This window comes from Panthera pardus, unplaced genomic scaffold (genome assembly GCF_024362965.1).
Source record: "Panthera pardus isolate Hobbes unplaced genomic scaffold, ASM2436296v1 HiC_scaffold_8, whole genome shotgun sequence".
Classification (NCBI taxonomy): domain Eukaryota; kingdom Metazoa; phylum Chordata; class Mammalia; order Carnivora; family Felidae; genus Panthera; species Panthera pardus.
Window position 1 is genome coordinate 54,441,332 of NW_026527013.1, and position 24,287 is coordinate 54,465,618.

Below are 24,287 nucleotides of genomic sequence, written 5' to 3' on the forward strand. Positions count from 1 at the left end.
CTTGATGGGGTCAGGTGGGTTAATCAAGCAGAAGGCTCAGGAAACAGAGAGCATGCCTCTAACAGTGAAAGATGCAAGAGATTTGGAAGCAGTAACCAAAAAGGCTCAGTCTGTGGGGGACGAGAGACCGGCTGTGACCGTTTCCACAGAGAAGGGCACAGGGTACCCACACTGCCTGCTGCTTTCCCATGAGCACTGAGATCCCAGGACAAGATGCTACAGGTGCCAGGCAAGCATACCTGCAGTAGTGCCCTGGGCTCAGAACCCCAGCTTTTCAAACACTCCTCTGGCCCCAGCTCCTGAGCAAGAAATCACATCAGCTGGATCACAGGTGACATGAAAAAAAACTCCAATCTGGTTTATTTCAAAAGGGCAGAGGTCAAGACAGGGAAATACTCAGAAACTGCTTATCTTTCCCTAGATACACCTGCCCTCTGAGACACTGGACATTTTTGCTCAAGAGAGAGCTGGCTCCAGGCCATCACACTGTAATGATTTCTTTTATCTGGCTCTTTACACTTCCCGCTGTGTCCGTGGCTCTGGGCTGCTAGCTGCACTGGCCACAGCCCCAGGATGGCTGGGTTGGACAACACCTGGGCCACTCTAGTCGATGTAGTAGACCTTGGAGGCATCGTAATAGGCACAGGTCATGTAGTTCATGTTCCCAATAGGCCACCAGTGGTTGGGGTGGTAGGTGGCTGAGTAGGCATGGGGCTGGGGTTGGACACAACTGAAGAGTGCCAGGCTCCTGTCCATGGCCACAGTGGGCAGATAGAGCTGCAGCTTGTCCAGGAGGTGACCCGGCCAGAAGAAATTGGGGTGAGTTCGCAGTGAACCCCTGGACCTCTTCGCCTGCAGCTTCCTGGAAAATGAGAAGATAGGAAGTTTGTAGTGGCAGACCCGCCAGGGCTGGGGCTTCTGCTGAGCAGAGCTAAGCAACTGTGTGACCAGAGTGGAGGTGTGGCACTGTGCCAAGCACTTTGCTTCCATGTGGTAGGTCCTGTTCTGCTGTCTGCCCTACCAAGGAGGACGTGAACACCTAGAGAGGATACGTTATTTCCCCCAAAGCCACACAGCGAGCAAGTGGTAGGATGCGGGCTTGACTCCCAACTTGCTGCCTTGAAACCCCAAATTCTTTTTTTTAATTAATTAATTAATTAATTAATTAATTTTTGAGAGAGCACGAGTGAGTGGGGGGCAGGGAGGGAGAGAGAGAGAGTGCAGAGCCTGGAGCGGGGCTCGAGCTCACCCGAAGCAGGGCTCAAACTCACAAACGTTAGATCGTGACGTGAGCCAAAGTGGGATGCTTCACCAGCTGAGCCACCCAGGCGCCCCCAAAACCCAAGTTCTTAAGTGTACACCGTTGGTTCTCTCGAGACATTTTAATGCCTCTGGAGCTAGCGTTGCTGGGTCCAAATCCCTGCTCCGCCCCTTGATAGATGTGTGACTTTGAGCAAGATAATTAACTTTTCTGTACCTCAGTTTCCCCTTCTGCAAAGTGGGCATGCTAAGAGTAACTTTATAGGGTTCCTGAGAGGATTTAACTGAGTTAAAACATGGGAACACACCCACAGTGGTGTCTGCCTGGCACTCTAAGTAGTTTCACTGCCTCTCAGTTCCTGGGCATTGAGCCCTAGATACTGTGCGCCGTGCAACATGCAGAGTCCCAGGCACCTCCTCCACCGTGAGGCTGGTCCTCCCTCCCCTGACCTGCTTACAGAGTTGGCTGATGCTACAGACCTGGTGAACTCCTCAAACTCCTTAAAGTGTATCTTCTTGATTTTCTTTGGTGTCTTCCTAGTAGAGAAGACAGAAAGGCATCTTGTCAGGATTGGGGGAATCCATGTTAATGGGGCCTCAGGTAGTAGGTCAGAGGACATGGGGGTGGGCCTGTCTAGTGAGTCCAAACCAGAGCTCCAAAAGGAGCATTTCTTCTATCTGGGGTGGGCTTGGTCAGCCAGGCCTGGGCTCCCAACCTGGCTGGCTGTGTGGCTCTGGGCAGGTCACTTCCCTTTTCAGAGCCTCATGTTTTTTATTTCCCAGAGCAGAGACCTCCCAGGGTAGCTGAGAGATACGCAATGATCTGAATTGTTTGGGGGCCCCTGACTCTCACTTTCCCTGCCAGAGCCAAAGCCAGCTTTTGGAACAAGGGTGGTGAAAACTGACTCCCCAAATCTTGGGCCTGGCAGACGTCACTCATTAATCACAGACGGCACTCTTTCCCAGCAGGCCTGCATCTGGCCTCAGAATCTTTGACAGCACAGTCCAAGTAGCAAGATAAAACAAATGTCCATCCCTGCCCTTAGGGACCTTTCTTTATCCCTTATGGCTGTGGCCTACCTAACCAGGGACAAGAGTCCCTTTCTCAGGCTCCCACCCACTCCCTAGGTTCCCGGTGCAGAAATGGATGTCAGCCACCCAGGGGCTGGCAGTCACTAAGTAATCAGAAAGGGCTCTCCAGGCCACCAGCCTTCTGACTCGTGCTCAGCTCTGCCTCCCCAGGGTTGTGGACAGGCCCCTCTGTAGGCCCAGACCCATGCCTTCAGTCGATATTGTCCTGATGGGACAGGTAAACAACAACTATCACTGCTTCCAAGGGCTAACTATCTGCCAAACACCATGCTAGGAAGTTTATATGCATTTCTCATCTGATCCTCATTGTGTGTGGAGGGGCTGTTACGCTCATTTAACAGATGAAAAGCTGAGGCTCAGACAGTGAAGTATCTTGTCCGTTTAACCTGCAGCCTGTGGGATTTCCACTTGGCTCTGCTGTATCTCATCCCAGCTGTTCTGGCCATACCACCGCAGTGGGCAGCTGGCAGTGATCTAGAATGTGGGCAGTTCCCGGTCCCCTCCCCCTTGTGGTCAGCTGGCCCCTCCTCATCCCACATTAGCCCTGTCCGTCCTCAGGGATGCAGGGATGCTGCTTGCTCTCCAATATGCAGTCACCCACAGATGCTGGCTCATAACCTGCCCATGGGTCACTTCCTCCCAAAGAAGGACATTTCCTTAGCACTCAGGTTGGTCTGAGGGCCAGAGACAGGCCCCATTGCAGAGTTCCTTTCTCCTCCTGATGCAAGCCCACCTCTTGCCAGAGAAGGCAGGACAAAGAAGGGATGGCCACCTCTGTCCTCTGTAGGGCCCCTGACCAGCCAACCCATGATTTGAGAAGGGGCCTATTTCCCTAAGAAGGCCCTCTTTTTAAGCTTTTGTAGAGAGGCTGAGATCACGTAGGATGTGGTTGGGAGCGAGGCAAGGAGGCTAACGCCCTCAGACACTGGAAATTGGCCAGTCCCTGGGGACCAGCTGGGTTGGACATGCTGGGCACGCTTGGCCACGGGAATTGGCACAACATGTCACCTCAAGTATGCTGGTATGCAAATGGCAGGGGGGAGAGAGGGGGTCTGATACTCAGCTTGTCAGTCTTCTTAGCCACAACATCGCTGAAGCCCTGGAACTTGAGTAGAGCCAGATTTGGACTGAAGATCTTCATATCTGAGTAGTAGCCTCCCGGCTGCCGGATTGGGCGTACCTGGTTCTTCTGAAAAATGATCTTGTCCCCCGGGTACAGCAGGGCTGTAAGCAGCAAGAGAAATGTGGACTCTCAGTCCAACACCCCTCCCTGCCCTGAGCCTTTAGGGCAGAGGGGAGGATTTTTTTTTTTTAATATATATATATATATATATAAGTCCACATTTTTGTTTGCAAATGTTTTTTCTTAGATATACACTTTAAACTTTTTTATGCTTTTTTTTTGATTTTTTAAAAAGTTTATTTATTTTGAAAGAGAGAGAGAGAGACAGGGGAGGGGCAGAGAGAATCCCCAGCAGTCTCTGCACAGTCAGCATGGTCCGTGCACAGCCTGACGTGGGGCTCAAACTACAAAGCGCGAGATCATGACCTGAGCCAAAATCAAGAGTCAGATGCTTAACTGACTGAGTCACCCAGGTGCCCCATTAAGCTTTTTATGTCTAAATGATTGTAGATTCACAGCAAGTTGCGAAGTGCAGAGGGTCCCTTAGACTCTTCCCCCAGCTTCCCCCAGGGGCGACAGGGCAGATAACCCTAGTGCAGTGTTAGGAAGTGGGGTTGGTACAGCACTGCTGTTTGGACTAGAGCTGTGGGAGCTGGTTTGTAACCAGGTCAGCCCTGGCCCCAAAGCCCGGGTGCAGTTAGGATGGAGTGTGCGGCGCCCTACCCCACTCTGCACGGGTCGTGCTGGTCACGAGGCCACAAGAAGGAGGGGAGGTTCACCCAAGGCTTCACCAGGTTAACTTAGACCTAGTTGATGGAGGTTTTCTCCTTGCTTAGAATTAGTCCCATAGATATCCTCAGGAGACTGCTCTAAGAAGTCGGAGCATAAAAAACACTGGCTAGGGGCTCTGTCTTCCTGCAGCCATGGAGCAGTGCTTGTCCTACGATGATAACACATGACTAGCTCACGTTCTAGAAAAAGTAATGGAAGGTTACAGTCCAGGTTATTAATGCTGGTTATCTGGGGTGGGGGAGGGGGAGGGGGAGAGGGGAGGGCAGGGACTGTGCAGATAAGAGGGGAGAGGGAAGGGGAAGATGCAGCATCAACATTTCAAAAAAAATTTTTTTTAATGTTTATTTATTTTTGAGAGAGACCGAGACAGAGCGTGAGTGGGGGAGGGGCAGAGAGAGAGGGAGACACAGAATCCGAAGCAGGCTCCAGGCTCTGAGCTTGTCAGCACAGAGCCCGACACAGGGCTCGAACTCACAAACCGTGAGGTCATGACCTGAGCCAAAGTCAGACACTTAACCCACCAGCGTGCCCCGCATCAACATTTTTAAAAGATATACAGGATTTTTTTTTTTAGCTTATTTACTTATTTTGAAAGAGAGAGAATGAGCTGGGGAGGGGCAGAGGGAGAAGTGGACAGAGGATCTGAAGTGGGCTGGATATGGGGCTCGAACTCATGAGCCGTGGGATGTTGACCTGAGCTGAAGTCGGACACTTAACTGACCCACCCAGGTGCCAATATACAGAATTTTAAAAAACTACATTAACGATATATGTACATATATCTTTAAAAATAACTTACATAAATAATTTTGTGTAAATCGAAAAGAAAAAGAGATCTATAAAAGGACAATCCCTAAAATATTAATGGTGCCAACTCAAGCTGGGGGATTTTTTTTTTAATATTTATTTTTGAGAGTGAGTGAGCAGGGGAGGGGCAAAGACAGACAGAGAGAGAGAGAGAGAGAGAGAGAGAGAGAATCCAAAGCGGGCTCAGAGCTGTCAGCATGGAGCCAGACTCTTGAACTCAAGAACCATGAGATCATAGGGCACCTAAGTGGCTCAGTCGGTTTAGCATCTGACTTTGGCTCACGTCATGATCTCATGGTTTGTGATTTCAGGTCCCACGTCAGGCTTTCTGCTATCAGAGCAGAGCCCACTTCAGATCTTCTGTCCCCCTGTCTCTCTCTGCCCCTCCCCTGCTAGTGCTCTTTCTCTCTCTCAAAAATAAATAAACATTTTTTAAAAATGCTTTTTAAAAAAAAAAAGAGAGAGAGAGAAAAAAAAGAACCATGAGGTCATAACCTGAGCTGAAGGTGACACTTAAGGGACTGAGCCACCCAGGTGCCCCCAGCTGGGGGGATCATTATTTTTATGTTTTCAAAAAAAATGTAAGTGAGCAAGTATTATCTGTGAAATCAGGGGGAGGTAAAATGATAAAGCTATGTGCACTGGGGAGTTGGGAAAGGCCTTGATGTTTTAGAACATGGCCCTTGAGCTTGAGGCCTGGATTCTGAGCCCACCAAGCTCTAGTCTAGAACACAGACCCAGAAGTCCCGGTGGTTGAGTTTCTTTACTCATAGCTGAGCTGGCCTCTGTCAAAGAGACAGCCAATAGATAGTGGCCAGGAGAGCGGTCAGAGACAGACTCGAGTTTTTTCCATCTAGAACCGTCAGAAGTAAAGGGAAGCCCACCCACGGATGCTGCTTTGTGCCTGTGAGTGTGAAATCCCGCTGGCAGGTGAGGTTCCCTGACCCAGCACCTAGCAAAAGCTAGTGGTGGTGGGAATCAGTTAGTGGCTCAACACCCTGGTGGGGACAGAGGAAGCGCATCCAGAGGAAAGACTTAACCCACAGGGCAGTCCAGGGTGCTGGCAAGCCTGCCTGCATTTCAGAAGACAGTTAGCTGCATTTCCAGCACGAGCAGAGACGAGAGAATATACACAATCAGGGAAGATGCGGCTCGCTGAGGAAGATGGAAGGAAGGATGATTTGGTGAAAAGTCAGTGTTGAGAGCCGAAAGAGATTTCCTGTCACTGCCCTCCCAGACCAGGTGGGCAGCAAGTGGCCGCGTATGTGAGAGGGTGCCGCATGCACAGGAGACAATGATCACTTAGGGTGGTTTGCCTGTGTTCCTGAAGGCATTTGGCCGTACACTGTTGTACAGACCTGTTATGGGCTGAATTGCATCCCCCACCCCTCAAATCATATGTTGAAGCCCTAACCCCCAGAACCTCAGAATTTGTATTTGGAGAGAGGGCCTTTCAAGAAGTAATTAAGCTAAAGTAAGGCTGTGCTGGTAGGCTCAAATCTGATCTGGCTGGTGTCCTTGTAAGAGGAAATTTGGACACAAGAGAGGCACAAGGGGGCATGAGAGCATGGAGGAAAAATCATGTGGAGAGGCAGCAAGAGGGTGGCCATCCATCTGCCAGCCCAGGGGAGAGGCCTGAGGAGAAACTGGCCCTCCTGGCACCTTGATCTTGGATTTTTAGCCTCCAGAAGTGTGAGAAGATAAATTTCTGTTGTTTAAACCACCTGGTCTGTGGTATTTTATTGTGGCAGCCCAAGCAAATTAATACAAGACCCATGGCCCTATACGTTCTGCCCTTCTTTCCCCTTGTCTTGGAAAAAAGACGGAAATAGTCAGTTGTGACGGTGAACTTGTTCTTAGGTAAGTCACCCCAGTGTCTGTGTGCCCCTTTCTTTGAAAGCCACATTTCCCAGTTTGGCCATGGTTCCTTCCTGTGACGCTCCTGTGGGAAAACCTCTGTCCTTTTGTGTTTTGAAAGCACAAAGAGGAACTTGCCCATTAAAGTTATAAATTCACGAATTTAGGACACCAGCATTGCTGTGTGGTCGTTGGGGTTATGGGGCCCTCTCCTGTCCCCATCTCTCAGAAATACACACTCTACCCAGAGATGGGGAGGGTTCAGATCTGCTTGGATATATGAAAACACAATTCTCCCTCAAACAAAGGGTGAGACCAGTGTGGAAATCTCAAGGCTGAGTCCTGTGGTCTGAGCAGAGAGCCAAGGTGTCAGAAGAACTTGTCCCCTGGTGCATTCCTACCTCTGTGTCGTGGAAGAACCAAGAAACAGGTCTGGCCTGGGGAAGTGGTTGCAGAAAAGCCCAGTACAGCAGAGCAGTTATCGCCCCTATCACATGTCCCTCTTTGAAATTGGGACTGTTCCTTTCTGCTCAACTTCAGGGCTCCCTCACCCAGAACTCCTGTCCTTGGAGCTTCCTGCTCTAGAATGCTCAGCAGGCTCAGTTGGGGAACCCAGACCCCTAGACCTGTGGAGCCTGTGAACCTCCAGGATTCTAGAATGTAGAATCAAATGTAACAGCAAAACAGGCTGGGCTGCCCCTGCTCCTTCAGTATCCCCACCACAGGCCACAGAGGCTTGGCTGGATGCATGTCTGCTGGGGAAGGACAAACCTCAGGCGGAGCCATGTTCACTTGGGTTCTGAGCCCTCTCGGCAACTTCCCAAGGGCCAGGCGCCAAAGCTCTTACCTTTCACGAGGATGTCCTCTGTCAGTGGGAGGCCGTAGGACTCACAGAGCTTGCAGCACTGCAGGTAGACCAGAAAGTTGTCCCTGCGGGACTTGTTGATGAGCTCCTTCATCTCCCCATGGATGGTGGATGGGAGGCAGTGCTCATCAAAGTGCTTATTCCCGCTGCGCACCAGGCGGCACCGCTCCGTGTACTGGATGGAGGGGATCTTGAGCTGCAAGGAGAAGAGGTTGGCACCCACTTCCCTCCACCTTCTTCCCGACCAGAAGGCAGATATGGAGCCTCATCGACCTCTCCCCTCCCGACCAGAAGGCAGATATGGAGCCTCATCGACCTCTCCCCCAGGAGGGGAGATGGCAAAGCATGCAAGGTGGGACCAGAGTTCAGGCTCTGAAGTCAGTGACTTGGGAGAAAAATCACACATGGTCAAGGTTACCCCTGAAGGGCACTTGAGTGGTTAAGCCACGCGGTTCTGTGTGCACAGCCCCGTATGTGGTTGTACATACATCACTGTATAACATATACAGTAGGGAACAACGTAGATGCCCTACTGAAACAACACATCTGTGTTTGGCTGCACAAGAATTTAAATTGGGCGCAGATATCTGTGCCTTTGAGGTGGAAGGCACATGTCAAGGATGGCAGAGCAAAGTGGAAGAGGCCTGGGGAATGTGGAGCCACTTTTGGCCTTCTCATTTATTTATTTACGAGGAAACAAAAATCTGTTTTTTGGCCTCTAACACCAGAATCAGCAAAGTACAGCTCACAGGCCACATGTGGCCCGGCACCTGTGTTTATAAAGAAAACTTTTTTGGAACACAGAGGCACTCATTTGCTTAGATGTTGTCCGTGGCTGCTCTTTGCCGCAAAGGCAGAACCGAGTAGTTGCCACAGAAACGATAAAGCCCCAAAAGCCTAACACATTTGTTATCTGGCTCTTTATAGGGAAAGTTTGCTGACCTCTGCTCAAATATTTTGGGTTTTCTTATCATGCAGCTGAATCAGATCTTAGTTGGTATAGCACTTACAATGCCTAGTATATTATTATATGATAATAATAATAATAATAATATGTATTTAGGGGTGCCTGGGTGGCTCAGTCAGTTAAGTGACTTTGGCTCAGGTCATGATCTCATGACCCATGGATTCAAGCCCCACATCAGGCTCTGTGCTGACAGCTCAGAGCCTGGAGCCTGCTTCAGATTCTGCATCTCCCTCTCTCTCTGCTCCTCCCCTGCTTGTACTCTGTCTCTCTCTCTCTCTCAAAAATAAACATTAAAAAAATTTTTAAATGTATTTATATATAGTATAATATTAATATTATCTGCCTTCCTGAAGGCAGGGGCTGTTTTGTTCTCTATAACACCTAAAATAGCGTCTGGCACTTTGTGGTCTCTTGATAAATATTTTTTGGTGAATTAATTCCCACAATCAGTCCTGCCTTCACTGGTCATATATGTCTGGAGTGGCCGCTCAGTGACAGGCCCTGTACCAGGCATTTGGATTCCAGCCACAATGAAGACACGGCCCTCAGCCCTGGTCTCAGGATGCAAGGTCACAGTCAAAGGATGGGAAGAGAGGAGCTCCATATAGTTTTGGAAACATGATCTCATTACATCTTCAGAGAAACCTTGTGAGGTAGGTGTTGTTCTTATTATGAGATGAGGGAACATAGGGGTAAAAGAGGGCCTGCTCCCAGGAGTTCCCCAGCTAGAAGGTGCAGCGGACTCGAACCTGAGCCTGCCTAGGAGCCAAGCGCCACGCCCTTCCCATTGACTGGGGTACCTTGTGCTTCCGCCTCCTCTCGCGGTACCGCTTGCCAATGTCCTCCATCTCCTCCAGAGTCAGGGGCCGCGCCTCCATCTGGGTGTCAACCACGGGCACAGTCAGCAGGTCCATCTTGCACGGTTGTGGGGCTAAATTCACCTGCTTCTTGGACAGATGCGATGGGGAAACTCTGATCTTGGCAGGTCTATAATCTGAAAGGAAGGAGAGCCTGAGAGGGGGCTCAGCTAAGGAATCCATCAAGCGGTTAACTCATGTGATCAAGCAGGTGCCGGCCATCCCTCTGCTCACTTCCCACGTGGCTCATCAGGCCACCTGAGACGGACCTTGAAGGTATCCCTTCTCTCCGTCTGCACTATGGCCTGCCCAGTGCAAGGCCACCTCGTGCCTCACCCGCACCACTGCCCCAACCTTGCGGTTGCCATTCTCATACTCTAGCATCCTGTCTCCACCGAACACTAAATAGGACCTTTGAAAAATATAATCACTTCATTCCCCTGCCTAACACTCTCTACTGGCTTCCCTCAGCACTTACACGAAAGCCCAGAATCCTCCTCCTGGTCTGCAAGGCTCTGCAGAGTCTCGTCTCAGCTCAGCCTCCATGTGATCCATCTCCTCCTGCTCACCCCTCCCCGACTCCCCAGAGCCACCCTAACTTTTTTCTTCCATTTTTAACTTTGTTTTGACTACAGGTGTATTTCTTATTTATTTACTTATTTACTACCTACTAATTTTTGACAGAGAGAGAGTGAGTGAGCAAGGAGCAGATAGAGAGAACCCCACAAGGTACAGAGAGAAAGAGAGAATGAGAGTGGGGAGCCCAAGCTCATCCGATGCGGGGGTTCCAACTCACCAACCAACTCACACCTGAGCCGAAGTCTGAGGCTTAAATGACTGAGCCACCCAAGCGCCCCTCACCCTAACTTCTTTCTGTCCCCTGAAAACTTGCCCAAGTCAGGGCCTTTGCCTCTGCAGCTCCCTCTGTCTAGGGTGCCCTTCGCCAGAATGGGCTCCTCATCTGTCACTTGGGTGTCAGCTCCCATGGCTGCTTTGCAGAGAGGCCTTCTGTGACCACCACCCCCTCACTCTGTCCTATTGTCTTCAAGGCATTAATCCCTACTAGACATCATCTTGCTTAACCCTTTACCTGGAAGCTCACTGAAGGCAGAGGCCTTGGCTTCTTTACTCCTGTGTTCCCAGTTCCCAGTTTCTGGAAGTATGCCTGGCACGTAGGAGGTGTTCAACAAAGAACCGAGTGAATGAAAGCATCCCGTTGCCCCTGCCCTGGTTCAGGCTTGCCCTGTTCTGGGCTGAAATGAAGTCATGGCTCAGTCACCTTCTAGTTTTGAGACTGCAGACTGGTGGCTTAGCCTCTCTGAGCTTTATAGCATCCTCCTGTAGAGCGTGAATTGTAGCTTTGACCTCCAGGGACTTGAAGGATAAACTGAGCTACCTGCTGTGGGTAAGGCTACCCAGCCCGAGTGCCACTGCCTTCTCTCGTGAGCCTGCCACCCAAGAGTCTCGTTGACTCTTCATGCTGCTGCCCCTTTAGGCAAAGCAAAAGATACCCAAGTCCATTTACCCTGGAATGTTCTCCAGAGAAAAGGGTGATGACACCGAGATGGCACCAGGCAAGCAAATACTTGCTCCTGGCTTCAAGTCTATTTATTGGGAAATAATAGGCCCCAAATACCTTTGCTGCAAATATGCATCACGGCACACTGTGGTCGTTCACTAAACAGCTCACGGCCAACTATGTGGATAATGGTGAGCTTTGGTAATTGATAATGAAAAGGCAAAAAGGTCATGGATGAGAGAGCAGGCCCAACTTGAGGCAGCTCTGAACACGAGCTGGACATAAAAGTTGCCAGAGATTATGACTGTGGGTAGTGATGTGTGCAGGAGGTGACCGGGGTCGGGGTGCTCAGTTTCCCTGGGACTCTGAGAGAGGCAGAGACACTGCCTGGGGGGTGACGGGGCCTCTGCCCAGTGGCTTGATGAGACTAGAGGCTGGAAATTTACGTGCTGCACTGTGGGTGAAGTTCTGGAGGACAGGGGAACAGCCTGTCTATGGGAGTTGCCGGCTGCCTCCCAAACAGCCCGCTGGTGAGGACATGGAGCGCCCAGCTCAGTGGGACCAGAAGCCTGCGCCAAATCTTCACCCACGTAAGGAAACTGTCCTCTAACCCGCAGGGCTCTCACATGACCTCAGAGAGGCTGAGGAACACTCCACACCAATGTGTGTGAAATGAAACTCCTGCTAACCTGATGGGTGCGGGCAAAGCAAGATTTGTTTTATTTAGAAAAAGAAAGGGGTTCTATTTGGGGATATGCTATATTGTTATTATATTTGGTTACATTTGGGGAGGGCTCTGGAATGGTGGATGGAGGTTTAAAAGAGGGCTTTAATTTTATCTGGAGTTGTTCAATTTTAATTTTTTTTTTTTTTTACACCACAATGCCACTAAGCTACAAAGAACCATGATGCGCCCTTGTGTTGTAAATTCATAGCCAGCACTATGGCTAGTCCATTTCTAATTTGCCTCCATGCTATGTCTGGACAGATGTGGTTCCACAAGCACATGGCTTGGCAAATGGAACTTGAGCTGTTGCACAGCTCATACAACTGTTCATAGCAGCCCTGCTAATATCCCTGATCATAGAATATCAACGTAGGCTTTCCAGTAAACTCTAAACATGCGCTAATTCTGGTTTCCGACTTTTAGTTAACTTTTTATCAATAAAATATAGATTAATAGCAAGAAGGCTTTGGACCCACATACAAGATCTCAGTCTATCGGGTAAGCCTTGGTGGGCTGAAACCACCTTTTGAGAATCCTCCTTTAAGGACAAGGGCTGCATCTCATTCATCTTTGATGGACATGGTAGCTAGGCATTCAAGAGAATACCTTGCTCCTTAGTTGATCGCTGGGCTTGGGGATTCCAGAGTCTTGGCCCATCCATGGTAACCCAAAGCTGGAGAACACACTCAGGAAGTAAACCAAGGTTGCCTCCACCATGCTTGCTCCCAGGATGGGGAAGTGGAGGCATGGGGGTGGGACTGGATACATACACTCCCTTGCAGTTGCCGGGGTGCTTTTCTGATGAGCCAGACACCACTGCTTGTAGGTATTGACTAGGATATCTGTGGTGATGCTGTTGTCCTTTCCCAGAGAGCTGAGATAGATCACAACATCTTCCACCTCCTGGTTTTTCAGAGGGACTCCAACCTAAGGAGAGAAGAGAAGCCACCAAGGTGGGCAGGCTCCAATCCAAACATCCTACCTGCACAGTCAAAGCTTTACCAGCCTGGCCCTACTTCCCCTATCTAGTTTCATCCACAGCCACTCCCACCTCAGCAGGAGCTCAGAGCCTCTTCCAAGGCCCTGAACACACCCTGCACTTTCTCACCCTCTGCCTTTACTTGGGCGCTTCCTCCTTCTATCTGAAGAACTATCCCTCTTTCAAAACCCAGTCTAGATATGCCACTATCTTTGCAGAGTCTGCTACTCCTTCCTTCTGGGCTGCCACCCCACTCCATACCAATCTCAACGATAACTTTCCCACACTGGATTTTGGAAAAAGGATTTCATGCCTACCATCCTTGCCCACGAGAAACACATCAGCTTTCCTTAACTGAAGAAAAATAAGATCAGAAGTACAGTACACATTACTCTTTCAGGGATGGTAAGCAACCTTATAGGAGTATAATGCTTGCCAGCAATACTGAATATTCAAGAAGGAAAGTGTTTAAGGAAATATAATTTTCTTCCTCAGCTTCTTTAGACGGTAGTCAGTGTTCACTGGGCTTTCCTTAAAGAGGGTCAGAACTCTCCTGGTTCTAGAGGACTTCATGTTTTCTCTTTTTGGTTATGATGATTAAGAACCCTGTATATATATACATATATACATATACGTATATACGTATACGTATACATGTACATATATATGTATATATATACACACCCTGTATACATAATATATATATTTAATGTTTTGAAACGTTGTTTAGGTAACTACATGTCATGAAACAACAGTGTGAAAACTGGTGATGATTTAAAACCATAAAGACCTAGCAGGCAGCTTCCTAAAGTATTTCCAAGAGGTATCTTGTATTCAAAACATATTAAGGCTTAATTTATCCAGACCAGAGGTCAGCAAACTTTTCCTATAAAGGGTCAGATAGTAAATATTTTAGGATCCATGAACAATATGATCTCTATCATAACTGCTGAAATCTGCCATCATAGCATGAAAGCAGCCATGACAATACATATAAGTGAGTGTAGCTGTGTTCCGATAAAAGTTTATTCACAAAAACAGAGGCAGGCTGGATCTGACTTCTGGGCCATAGTTAGCTGACCTCTGCTCGATCAACAGAACTTTCTGCAATGATGGAAATGTTCTATATCTGTGCAGGCCGATAGAGGAACTGCTCACCACATGTGAACACTAAGTACTCGAAATGTAGCTGGTGTGACCGAGGAAACGGATTTTTAAATTTTATTTATTTATAATTAATTAAAAATTTTTGGATAGTCAGTGAAAGTGTGGCCTGTGGACCAGTGCCATAGACATCACTGGGAGTTTGTTACAATGTATCAACTTGGGCCCTGCACAGAGGTACTGAGTAGAAGCTGCATTTTAACAAGATCTCTATGGGATTATCTGCCAACGACAGTTGAAGAAGGTCTAGAGGGTTCTAGAGGCAAGACAGAAGGCCCAGCAATCTCTGTGCCCAGTTCTGGAGTCTGATGGGCAAGACAGTGATTCCCCAGGTACTGACTGGTTATGGGGTCGGCTCTGCAGACTTTCCACTCAGGTAGGGGTTTTCAAGATCAGACTCACGCAGGAGTGGTTTTAGGGGTCTGATGTGGCCACAAGTTATGTCACGTTTTCCAATCTGGCTTAACAAGTAACAAGGCTGATGGTTTGATCTACTTTTCGTTGGTCCAGGACCTGGGTGGAGGCAGCAGTGGGGGCAGGATGCATGCACGTCTTCCTCACTCAGGCCGGCCTGGAGGGAGCATGGGAGGCACTTACTGCCTTCAGAGTCACAACGAATTCCTCCCTAGAGATCTTCTGGTGCTCGCCCCCGTCCACTTTGCTAAATATCTCCAGGATCTTGATCTTGCGGCTGTGCAGGTAGGAGTACAAGGCTGATAAAGCAGAGGGCTTGGGCAATCGGAGCTGGGGCACCAGTCGGCGGGAGGGCCGGGGGCTCTTCTGTAAGAGGTAAGAGAGGGAGCAGAGGAGAGAATTCAGGGGAGACAGGCCACTGGAATTTGATTCCCAGAGTTAGACAGAACATGATTCCCAGAGAGAGAGAGGGGGGCTGAGCAGCTCTCAACAGACAGCAAGATGGAATGCAAGGAGCATTGGATTCAGGGGTGGCGGGGTGGCTCAGGTTGAGCATCCGACTTCGGCTCAGGTTGTGATCTCCGGTTCATGAGGTCAAGCCCCGGATCGAGCATCTCCGCTGTCAGACAGGTCCTCTGTCCCCCTTGTTCTCTGCCCGTCCTCTGGTTGCATGCTCTCTCTCTCAAAAATAATTTTTTTTTTTTTAAAGGAGCATTAGATTCAGGGCAAAGGCATTTTGCCAGGGATACTTTGCATCTCTGGGCCTCCATTTTTCCATCAGAAACAACCGGGCTGGACATGATGAGAACTAACATTTCATTCTTACCCACATCTCTCCTGTCAAACATGTCAGGATTAAAATCACACCAGGCGATCAGTGCACCAAAACATATGCCCCTGCCTGGAACCAGATGGGGCTCTCTAATCCACCCATCTCCCAGCCTTTGCTCCTGCTCGGCCTCCTGCCCAAAACTTTTCCTTCTCTCTCTACCTGTCCAACTCCTACTCTTCCTTTACTTCCAGGTCATCGGGAATATTTCAGGATAATACTCCCTTACCTTGGTGCAGCACCTGACAGTTTACAAAGGGCCTTTCTGTTCCCTACTTTGTAGCTCCTCTGTGTTTAGGATCCACCTCTATTAATGTAGCCACCAATCTGATGTGTCTGCCTCCCCCATTAACATGTGAACATTTTGAAAGCAAGACAATGTCTTTTGAAGCTACATACCTCTACCTCCTATTCATCTACTGGACAAGCCCCCCAGCCGTAGGCAGATAGGCAGTAATTGTTTGATGAATGAATAAATGATGCTGTAAGTATTAGATACTACTTTCCGTTTTTACAAACGAGGAAACAGGCTGAGAAAAATGAAATGACTTGCCCAGGGTCACACAGCCTATAAGCAATAGAGCTAGGTTTCTAATCCAGGCCCAGTGTTTTGGTTGTTTTTTTTTTAATGTTTTTTAAATTTATTTTTGAGAGACAGAGAAAGACAGAGCACGAGTGGAGGAGGAACAGAGAGAGAGGGAGACAGATAATGTGAAGCAGGCTCCAGGCTCCAATCTGCCAGCACAGAGCCCGACACAGGGCTTGAACCCACGGACCATGAGATCATGACCTGAGCCAAAGTTGGATGCTTAACCAACTAAGCCACCCACGTGCCCCCCACCCCCCACCCCAGGCTCAGTGTTTATTCATAGACACTGTACTGCTGTCTGGAAAGGGTGTGATAGGCCTAGGAAATTTCGGTTTGGACTCTGATTACACCAAGGACTGAGTCTGGCACCAGTGAGACTAAAGTAGTAGTAAAAATGGCAAACATAGGAGTGCCTGGGTGTTTCAGTCGGTTAAGCATCCGACTTCAGCTCAGGTCATGATCTCACGGTCTGTGAGTTTAAGCCCCGCGTTGAGCTCTGTGCTGACAGCTCAGAGCCTGGAGCCTGTTTCGGATTCTGTGTCTCCCTCTCTCTGCCCCCCGGGACTCTCTCTCTCTCTCTCTCAGAAATAAGTAAATATTAAAAAAAAATTTTTGTGATGGCAAACGTAATATTCAGTGCTCACTATATGGCTGGCACTGTCCTAGGCACCTACTCCATTTAGAAGTCACAGCAACCCTAGGAAGTCAGTACAATGGTTATCCCCATTGAATAGATTGGGAAACTGAGGACTGGATCATACAGCTAGGAAATAGCAGAGCTGGTTTAAACCCACATTATCTGACCTCTTATCCCAACTTCACCTGAACTGGGAGAAATTTCAAGTGTTTCCATTACCAGAAAATGTCACAGAGAGGTAAGCACTGGGGGACAAGGGCTTTGGTACTGACTGCCACCGACTACCTCTATGGGGCTGGACAATTTATCGGCCTCGTTGAGCTTCTATTTCTGTATTTATAAAAGGGAGTCCTCCTTTTTATTCCAGCCTCACAACTGTGACTTTCACGGTACCACCACGAGCACCTGCTTGGCACATATAGGCCCTCAACAAACACGTGTCAGTGAACAAATGAATGAGGAATGCATATTTTTAAAATGCCCCATAGATGGCATTCCAGGAGTTATCCCTCCTAGGGTGGTTTTAAGATATAGTCACAAATTCTTTAACTCCTCCCTTCTGGGACGGAGCCTGATTCCCCTCCCCTTGAGTGTGGACAGTACTTAGTGACTTGCTTCTGACAAATAGAATATGGTGAAAGTGATAATGTGGTTCTCCTGAAACTCAGGTTGCCTGAGATGAGGTCATAAAAGGCATGTCAGCCTCCTCTTTGCTCTGTCTCTTGGACCATTCGCTCTGGGAGATGCTGGCTGCTATGTGGTAAGGATGCTCAAACAACCCTATGGAGAAGTCCCTGTGGCCAGGAACTGAGGCCCCCTGCCAGCAGCCACGTGAGCAAGCTAGCTGGGAAGCGGATCTTCCTGCCTCAGTCAAGCCTTGAGTTGTCTATGGCAAGCCAACAATTTGAGATGAGGGCCACCAGCTAATCTCTTCCCAGACGCCTGACTCTCAGAAACAGTGGGGGTAATCAACATTTGTTGCTTTAATGTTTGGGGGCATGTGTTATGCAGCAATAAATACCCCATACACCTCCCTTTGGGGGCTTCTCTTTGCTCCCTTTGGAAATGGGGTGAATGACCCCTATCCTGACTAATCTGAGGGAATGAAAGGACAGCATGCCCATAACACCTTCAGCGTCTTCATAAGCAAATGGGGCTACTCACCTTGGTGGCTCTGATAGTAGTCAGCTGGTCTAACAACTGGTCCTCCTGCTCCTTCTGGATCATGTGCAAGACCTTGGCCTCTGAAGGTGTGAGGCTGGGCTTGTTCTGAAGCCACCTCTCTACATTACCAAATGACTCCAGGTCCTGGCGAAGCTTCAGCCTCTGGCTCAGCCAGGTCCTCACGTCGTCTGGTTGGCCTTGGATGTCCCCAGCTCCCAGGGCTTGGAAGCTGGAGATCGGCTGTGGGGGAGTCTGGGGTTGGGCCATGAGATTGATAGGCATTGGATCCTCTTTTTGAGGCAAGATGATGATCCGCCGGCGGCTCTGAGGCAGGTGGAAGTCCTCCTGCTTGAACTGCTTGAAGCAGTGGGCGATGACCAGTTCAGGATCGAAGGTGGGGCCCTTGCTGGCATTTTCGTCATCACTTGAGGTCTCAGACTGGCAGAGCCCTTGGGGAAAGAGGGTTAAGAGGTGAGCTTCTTTCAGGAAGAGGACTAACGGAGTCAGGAAGGAAAAATGCTACAGCACCAGGCTGGGTTCCCAGGCCTGGTGTTATCATTGCTTTGCTATAATGATGAAGATAATCACATCTAGTATGATTGCGCATTCCTGATGGCAGGCACTATGCTAAGGTCTTTGTATATTTTCTCTTGTTTAACCTTCTCAGATTTTATTCCTCCTCCACTCCACCCCACCCTCACCCCAATGCTCCTTATCGACAATCAGAATTTATTTATATATATATATATATATATATACATATATATTTATTTATTTAAAGTTTATTTATTTATTTTGAAAGAGAGAGAGGGAGTGGGGGGAGGGGCAGAGAGAGAGACCCAAGCAGGCTCCGCACTGTCAGCACAGAGCCTGACGCAGAACCGAGCCGAAATTAAGTGCCCGACACTTGACCGGACTGGGCCACTCAGGTGCCCCCAGAATGATCTTTTAAAAAAATGCCATCCTGATCTGGTCTCATCATCCGAGCAGAGGCTTTGAAGCTGGAATGCTTCAGCCGTGTCCTGGCTCTGCTGCTTAGTGGCTGCATGTACTTGGGTAAGTCACTTGGGCTCTCCGTCTCAGTCTTTCATGTGTAAAACGGGGGTAAAGATGGTACCTACTTTACTGAATAGGTGGAGATGGTTAGAATCAGCCCATCTTAAAGTTGCTTTGTTCATGGTAAAGTGCACTGTTATTTTTTTTTTAATTTTTTTAATGTTTATCTATTTTTGAGACAGAGAGAGACAGAGCATGAACGGGGGAGGGGCAGAGAGAGAGGGGGACACAGAATCGGAAGCAGGCTCCAGGCTCTGAGCCATCAGTCCAGAGTCCGACGTGGGGCTCGAACTCATGGACCGCGAGATTGTGACCTGAGCTGAAGTCAGACGCTTAACCGACTAAGCCACCCAGGCACCCCTGCACTGTTATTTTTTAATGGACTTGCTCCTCGCCTATTTTGAAACCCTCCTATCACTTTCCACGGCCCTCAACATAACATCCCTTCTCTGCCAACCTTTCCTACCTCATCCCTTGCCTATCCTTCTTTACAGGTCCCACACGCCTTGACCCTGAATGATCCCTGAATGGTCCAAGCACATCCCGCCTAAAGGTTTTGCATGTGTTGTTCTATCTGCCGGAATGCTCCCTCCCCCCGCCATCCCCTTAAAACTTATCACAGGGTTTTAAGTTGGGGGCTGCAAATGGTGACCCTCGTGGTGAATGAGGCTTGGGATCCTGTTTCATTTGACGCATTGGTCAAAATTTTCCACCTTGAGTTACTTTAGGCTAGGGCATGCCCTCTCCAGCTTGCTGTAGTCCCAAATTATTCTCTATGGTCTTTTTTTTTTTTTTAATGTTTATTTTTGAGAGAGAGAAAGAGAGCAAGGAGGGGCAGAGAGGGAGAGGGAGACAGAGAATCTGAAGCAGGCTCCAGGCTCTGAGCTGTCAGCACAGAGCCCAAAGAGGGGCTCGAACTCACGAACCAGGAGACCATGACCTGAGCTGAAGTTGGACACTCAATCAGCTGAGCCACCCACGTGCCCCCATTCTGTATTGTCTTACATGCAGCTCAGTTCATTTATTAAGTGCCTACTTTAGGCAGACATTTGTGTTTGAAATCTCTGGTATAATTACTTGGTTGGTGTTTATTTTTTCAATGGACTATGGACCTGGACCTCCTCTCTCTGGTTGCCTACTGGAGCCCCGGCACCTCCATGTGCCAACATACAGTGGGAGCTCAGTAATTATTTGGCGAATGAGTGGATGTCAAGTGGACAGACTATTTGACATCATAGAGATCAGCTCTATGATTATACCATTTTACAGAGAAGGGCACTAGGGCCCAGAGAGGCCCAAGGTTCCACGGTGGTTTAGTAGCAGAGCTGGGATATGAATTCTGGTTTGCCTGGCCCCAGAGCTTGGTTCTTAGCCATTAATTGATAAGACCACAGGCTGTCACCTAATCCGACTGAGTCTCAGTTCTTTTATTTCTAAAATGATAAACTCTGTTCTAAGTACCTCCTGAAGCTGTTATGAAGATCAAATGAATAACAGATATGTGAGTGTTCTAAAATTCAGAAGGGATATAGCATTATTATTAAAAATATTGTCACCATCATTCCCCTTCTAAAACCCACACCGCCTCTGCTTTAAAACCCTTTTGTTGCCTCCGAAATAAAATTCAGTCTCCTTAACCTGGCCTCACCTGACACACCCACCTCTGCCAGCCTAATGGGCTCCTTCTCTTATTCTTTCTGACCTCACCCTGTATTTGTACCCAAACTGAGCTGACTATGGTTCCTTGGTCACCTCATCCTGCCCCTGTGCTGTTTCCTCTCTCTGGAATGCTCTTGGAGACTTAGGTCAGGCATCACCATGCCCTGAAGCCCTCCCACCCCCTCCCTCATATCCCCTCTGGTTTCCCATAGCCCCTGTGCTCATCCCCATCATAGCATTTACCATGTTTTTTCTGGATGAAGATGCTTTCTGGGTCTTTCTTTCCCAATAGCCTGTGAGTTTTCCAATGGCAAGGACTGTGTCTCAGTTTCCATGTATCCCTGGTGCCCAGCCTGGCACAAAGTGACCATTCAGTCCATTTGTTAAGCCTCTTTACAATGCCTGTGTTTTTCCTTCATGGTCAGAAAATAATGTGTCAGAAAATAATACATCAATGTGGATGGAAGTGGGCACTTCTCAACAAGCCATGTGTCATTTCTTTGAGAACAAGATGCTGGGTACAACTGAGAATGTAGCCATTTATCCAACCAACATTTACTGAGAATCATTCAGTAGATCCAAACGAGGCTGGAAACCCAACCGCAGAGCTCTGGAGTGGAACAAGGTGGGGTAACCAGAGGGGTATGCCCTCAGTCGGAGGAGAAGTGCTGATGGAGAGAGTCGGGTGGTCATCATGAAGGAAGAGGCATTGACATGTGCCTTCAAGAATGAGTCAGATTTCAAGGTGTGGAGGGGTCAGCATGGGGAAAGGTCAGGGGTGGAGTTTGAGGATTTGGGGGTTACTAAATAGTTCCACAAGTTGAAAGTACATTGTGCATGAAGGAGGAGGTTAATGGGAAATAAAGCTGGAGTCATCTTGAATGCCAGGTTAAGGGGTTTAAACTTTATCCTGTTGACCTGGGAACACACTCAAAACATGCTCCTCCCTGGCCTTGCCACCGTCACTTCCGCCCACCCAAGACCCCAAATCCATGATCTTCCCTTAGCTAGAAGGGTCACTCCCCACCAAGCCCTTCAATGGCTTCATTGCAATGGCTTCTCAGTGCCCTTAGAATAAACAAGCCCCTCCTACAATGGCCCCCACCACTGCCCTCACTGGCACCCTGCTCCCCACTCCTCCCTGATCTCTCCCTGCCCCCTCCCTCTGCTCACTTCACTCCAGCTGCATGAGCCTGCTTTCTCTTTGTCCAACCCTCCTAGCTCTGTTCTGACTTGGTTTTGGCATTTGCCATGCCCTATGAAGGGCATGGGATTCCCCAAGATTGCTGTTGGCTGAGTCCTTTTCACCATATGGTTCTCAGCCCAAGTGTCACTCCCCTCAAAGTCACCCTGACTCCCCTATTGAAGGTCGCATGCCCACTGTACCACGGAGCTTCCATTATAGTGATCTTTGGGGTTCTGTGTCCATTTATAGAAAAGTGAGGTGGGTAGAGACTGTGTGAAAATGTTCCCAAGGGATTGTGAGGACAGCTTCCAGAGGCCAACTAGCTCCATTGCCTTCCCAGGTCAGGGATCTCTTCCTGAAATGCCCCTGGCAGATTTTGCCTCTGCTTGGATACACCTCTGGTTGACAGGGTGTTCTTCTCTCACATTGTGGATGCCTGATTCTGATTCTTAGAAAAGACTTCCTTATATTGACCCAGATTTTGTTTCCCTGGAAGTTCTACCCTTTAGTCCTAGTCTTCCCCTCCAATGCTCCAGAAAACGCATTCCTTCCCTCTTTCCTGGGACAGCTCGCCAAGTATCTGGAGACAATTCAACTCTCTTTATTTTGGCTCTGATTCAAATCTCTCCCTCAATTCCATCCTACCTCTCTGGCCACTTGCTACTTGGGCCCTCTTTTCCCGCCCATCCCTTAAAATTGGTGCCTTCTAGGTTCATACCTGGGCTTTCTCCTTCTCCTTCCTTCTCCCTTTTCTTCTTCTTCTCCTCCTCTTTTTTCCAAACAATCTCCTCTACTCTCATGTTTCTGTGGTCTTCTATATGCTGAGGACACCCATATCAATATTTATGACTTGAAATTAGCTCCAACTTTCTACATACAGTTTCTCCTAAAGTATTTCCACTTGGATGGCCTACAAGGATCTCAGTCTCAACCAACTAAGCCTGCACTGGCCTCCATGTCCTGTTCTCACTCAACCTGTTCCTCCTGGTAGGTTCCCAATCCCTGTGAAAGGCACCTCCATCTCTAGGTCATCCTAGTTACCAACCTGAGCATCATCTTTGATTGTCCTTTTCTTGTTCCCTGTTCAGTCAGCCCTCAAATCCCCCTAGTCCCCTCTAGCCTGGCCACTCTCCCTCACCTCTCAGTACCTTTGGTCTGGACATTTCAGGCAGCCCAAGAGCTCATGATTCTGGCTTCAGCCTTCAAGTCTGCCAATTCACTCTGCATTTGCTGATAATCCCAATCCCAATACTGCCATTTCCAGTAGCTTCTCCATCTCCTACCTCCCAAGATCTTTCATGATCTTGTCCCTTCTGACCTCTCTCGCCTCTCATCCCTGGCAATACTCAAACTACTAGCAGTTTCCTGAAGATACTGTATCTCTGAGCTTCTCTGCATGTGCTTCCATTGGTCTGGAATGCCTTTCCTCCCCTTTTTGGCATGGAGAACTCTTTATATCCTTAATTTAAGCCCAAGTGTAAAGAGCTCTTCCAGAACCTTAGAATTGTTCTTACCTGTCCACTACACTTAGCAGACCTCTTACTTCTGGGTGTCACCCCCAGACCTGGCATCCACCCCTTCTTCTGTAATTATGCGTTTATCTGCCTATCTTTCACCTCTGAAGTTGCAGGGTTTTCCCGCAGCAGGCTATCACCAAACACTGCTGGTTTTCTACATGCTTCTTCTCCAGTACCCAGCACATTAATATCCGGCGGAGAAATGGGGCGCGGCGGGCGAGACAGAGGGCCGTGGATGCCTTTCCCAGGCACACGGGTTGGACCCCTGATTTCAGACCAAGGCAACTTGGCCCACTCCTCCAGCCTGGGAATGGAAATCTGAGAAATGTGCACGACCCGCCCCCGACTCCCTGGCAACCCCTCACCCAGCACCCAGTACGGCACAATGAGATATTCGCCTCCCGTGCTTGCCCTCACCCCACTTGCACGCGTCTGCACGGGGCTGAAGGCTTCCTGGAGGCGGCGCTGCTTCCCGGGAACTTACCGAGCAGCGACAAGTACAGAGCCTCAGACGTTTCGTACGAATCTTCCATGGTCGCAGCGTCGGGAGCGGGTGTTGAAGAGCGTGTGTGTGTCTGTGTTGGTTTTTGCTGGCGTGTCAGGGTACCAAAAAACAGTAATTCCAAACTTTGCAAGAAACACTCAATGCGCCCCCGAGCTTAGAAGCAACTGTTGCCAGGACTACAGACGCCCTGCGCTGATTGGCTGAGCATTGCCACGCTCCTGCCGTCTGTGGGACGGAGGCGGGTACGGGGGAGCACCCTCCCACTCCCGATTGCCTGACAGTCCTGTTCCTTTTGTGGGTCCTGGGAGGCAGTCGCAGAGGGGCAGAATTCCTGGCTTGGAGAAAGACAGGATTCTTAGTATGGCCCAGTGGCCCCTGAATCTGGAGGAATAGATCACAGGTTTTCCTGAAAATTGTACGATCTTCAGCCGATCTCCACGTATTTCATTTTCATCCAAGGAACAGGCCCTGCCTCCTCCGGAAGGATTGTAGGAACTCAAAAGAATCTCGGCCAACAAGAGGCCTGTGTTTTTGATATGCATTGCTCCCTAATGACAGGATGCCACCGTTTGGAAATAGAGAACCTGATACCAGGAATATTAAAGTTAAAATGTCCATCAACTGATAAACGGATAAACATGCTCTATCCACATAATGGAATATTAGTCACAAGAAAGAGTTAAGCACTGATGCATGCTACAACACAGATGAACCTTCAAAAC

The 24,287-nt window shown here is 48.9% G+C and overlaps 1 protein-coding gene across 2 annotated transcripts; it reads right to left on the reverse strand.

Moving 5' to 3' along the window:
- Positions 1–332: 332 nt before the first annotated feature.
- Positions 333–23,758, reverse strand: EFCAB12 (EF-hand calcium binding domain 12). Of its 2 annotated transcripts, XM_053898431.1 has the most exons (10): positions 23,160–23,418; positions 22,262–22,364; positions 17,643–18,091; positions 14,607–14,789; positions 12,637–12,793; positions 9,564–9,757; positions 7,779–7,992; positions 3,417–3,576; positions 1,741–1,797; positions 333–862 (listed from the first exon to the last, which is right to left on the reverse strand). In XM_053898431.1, the coding sequence occupies exons 2-10, from the start codon at positions 22,341–22,343 to the stop codon at positions 604–606; spliced, it is 1,755 nt and encodes a 584-aa protein (XP_053754406.1). In that variant the 5' UTR covers positions 22,344–22,364; positions 23,160–23,418; the 3' UTR covers positions 333–603. The 2 variants fall into 2 exon arrangements, with proteins under 2 accessions (XP_053754406.1, XP_019289168.2); XM_019433623.2 differs by lacking the exons at positions 22,262–22,364; positions 23,160–23,418 and adding an exon at positions 23,545–23,758.
- Between the last annotated feature and the right edge of the window lie 529 nt (positions 23,759–24,287).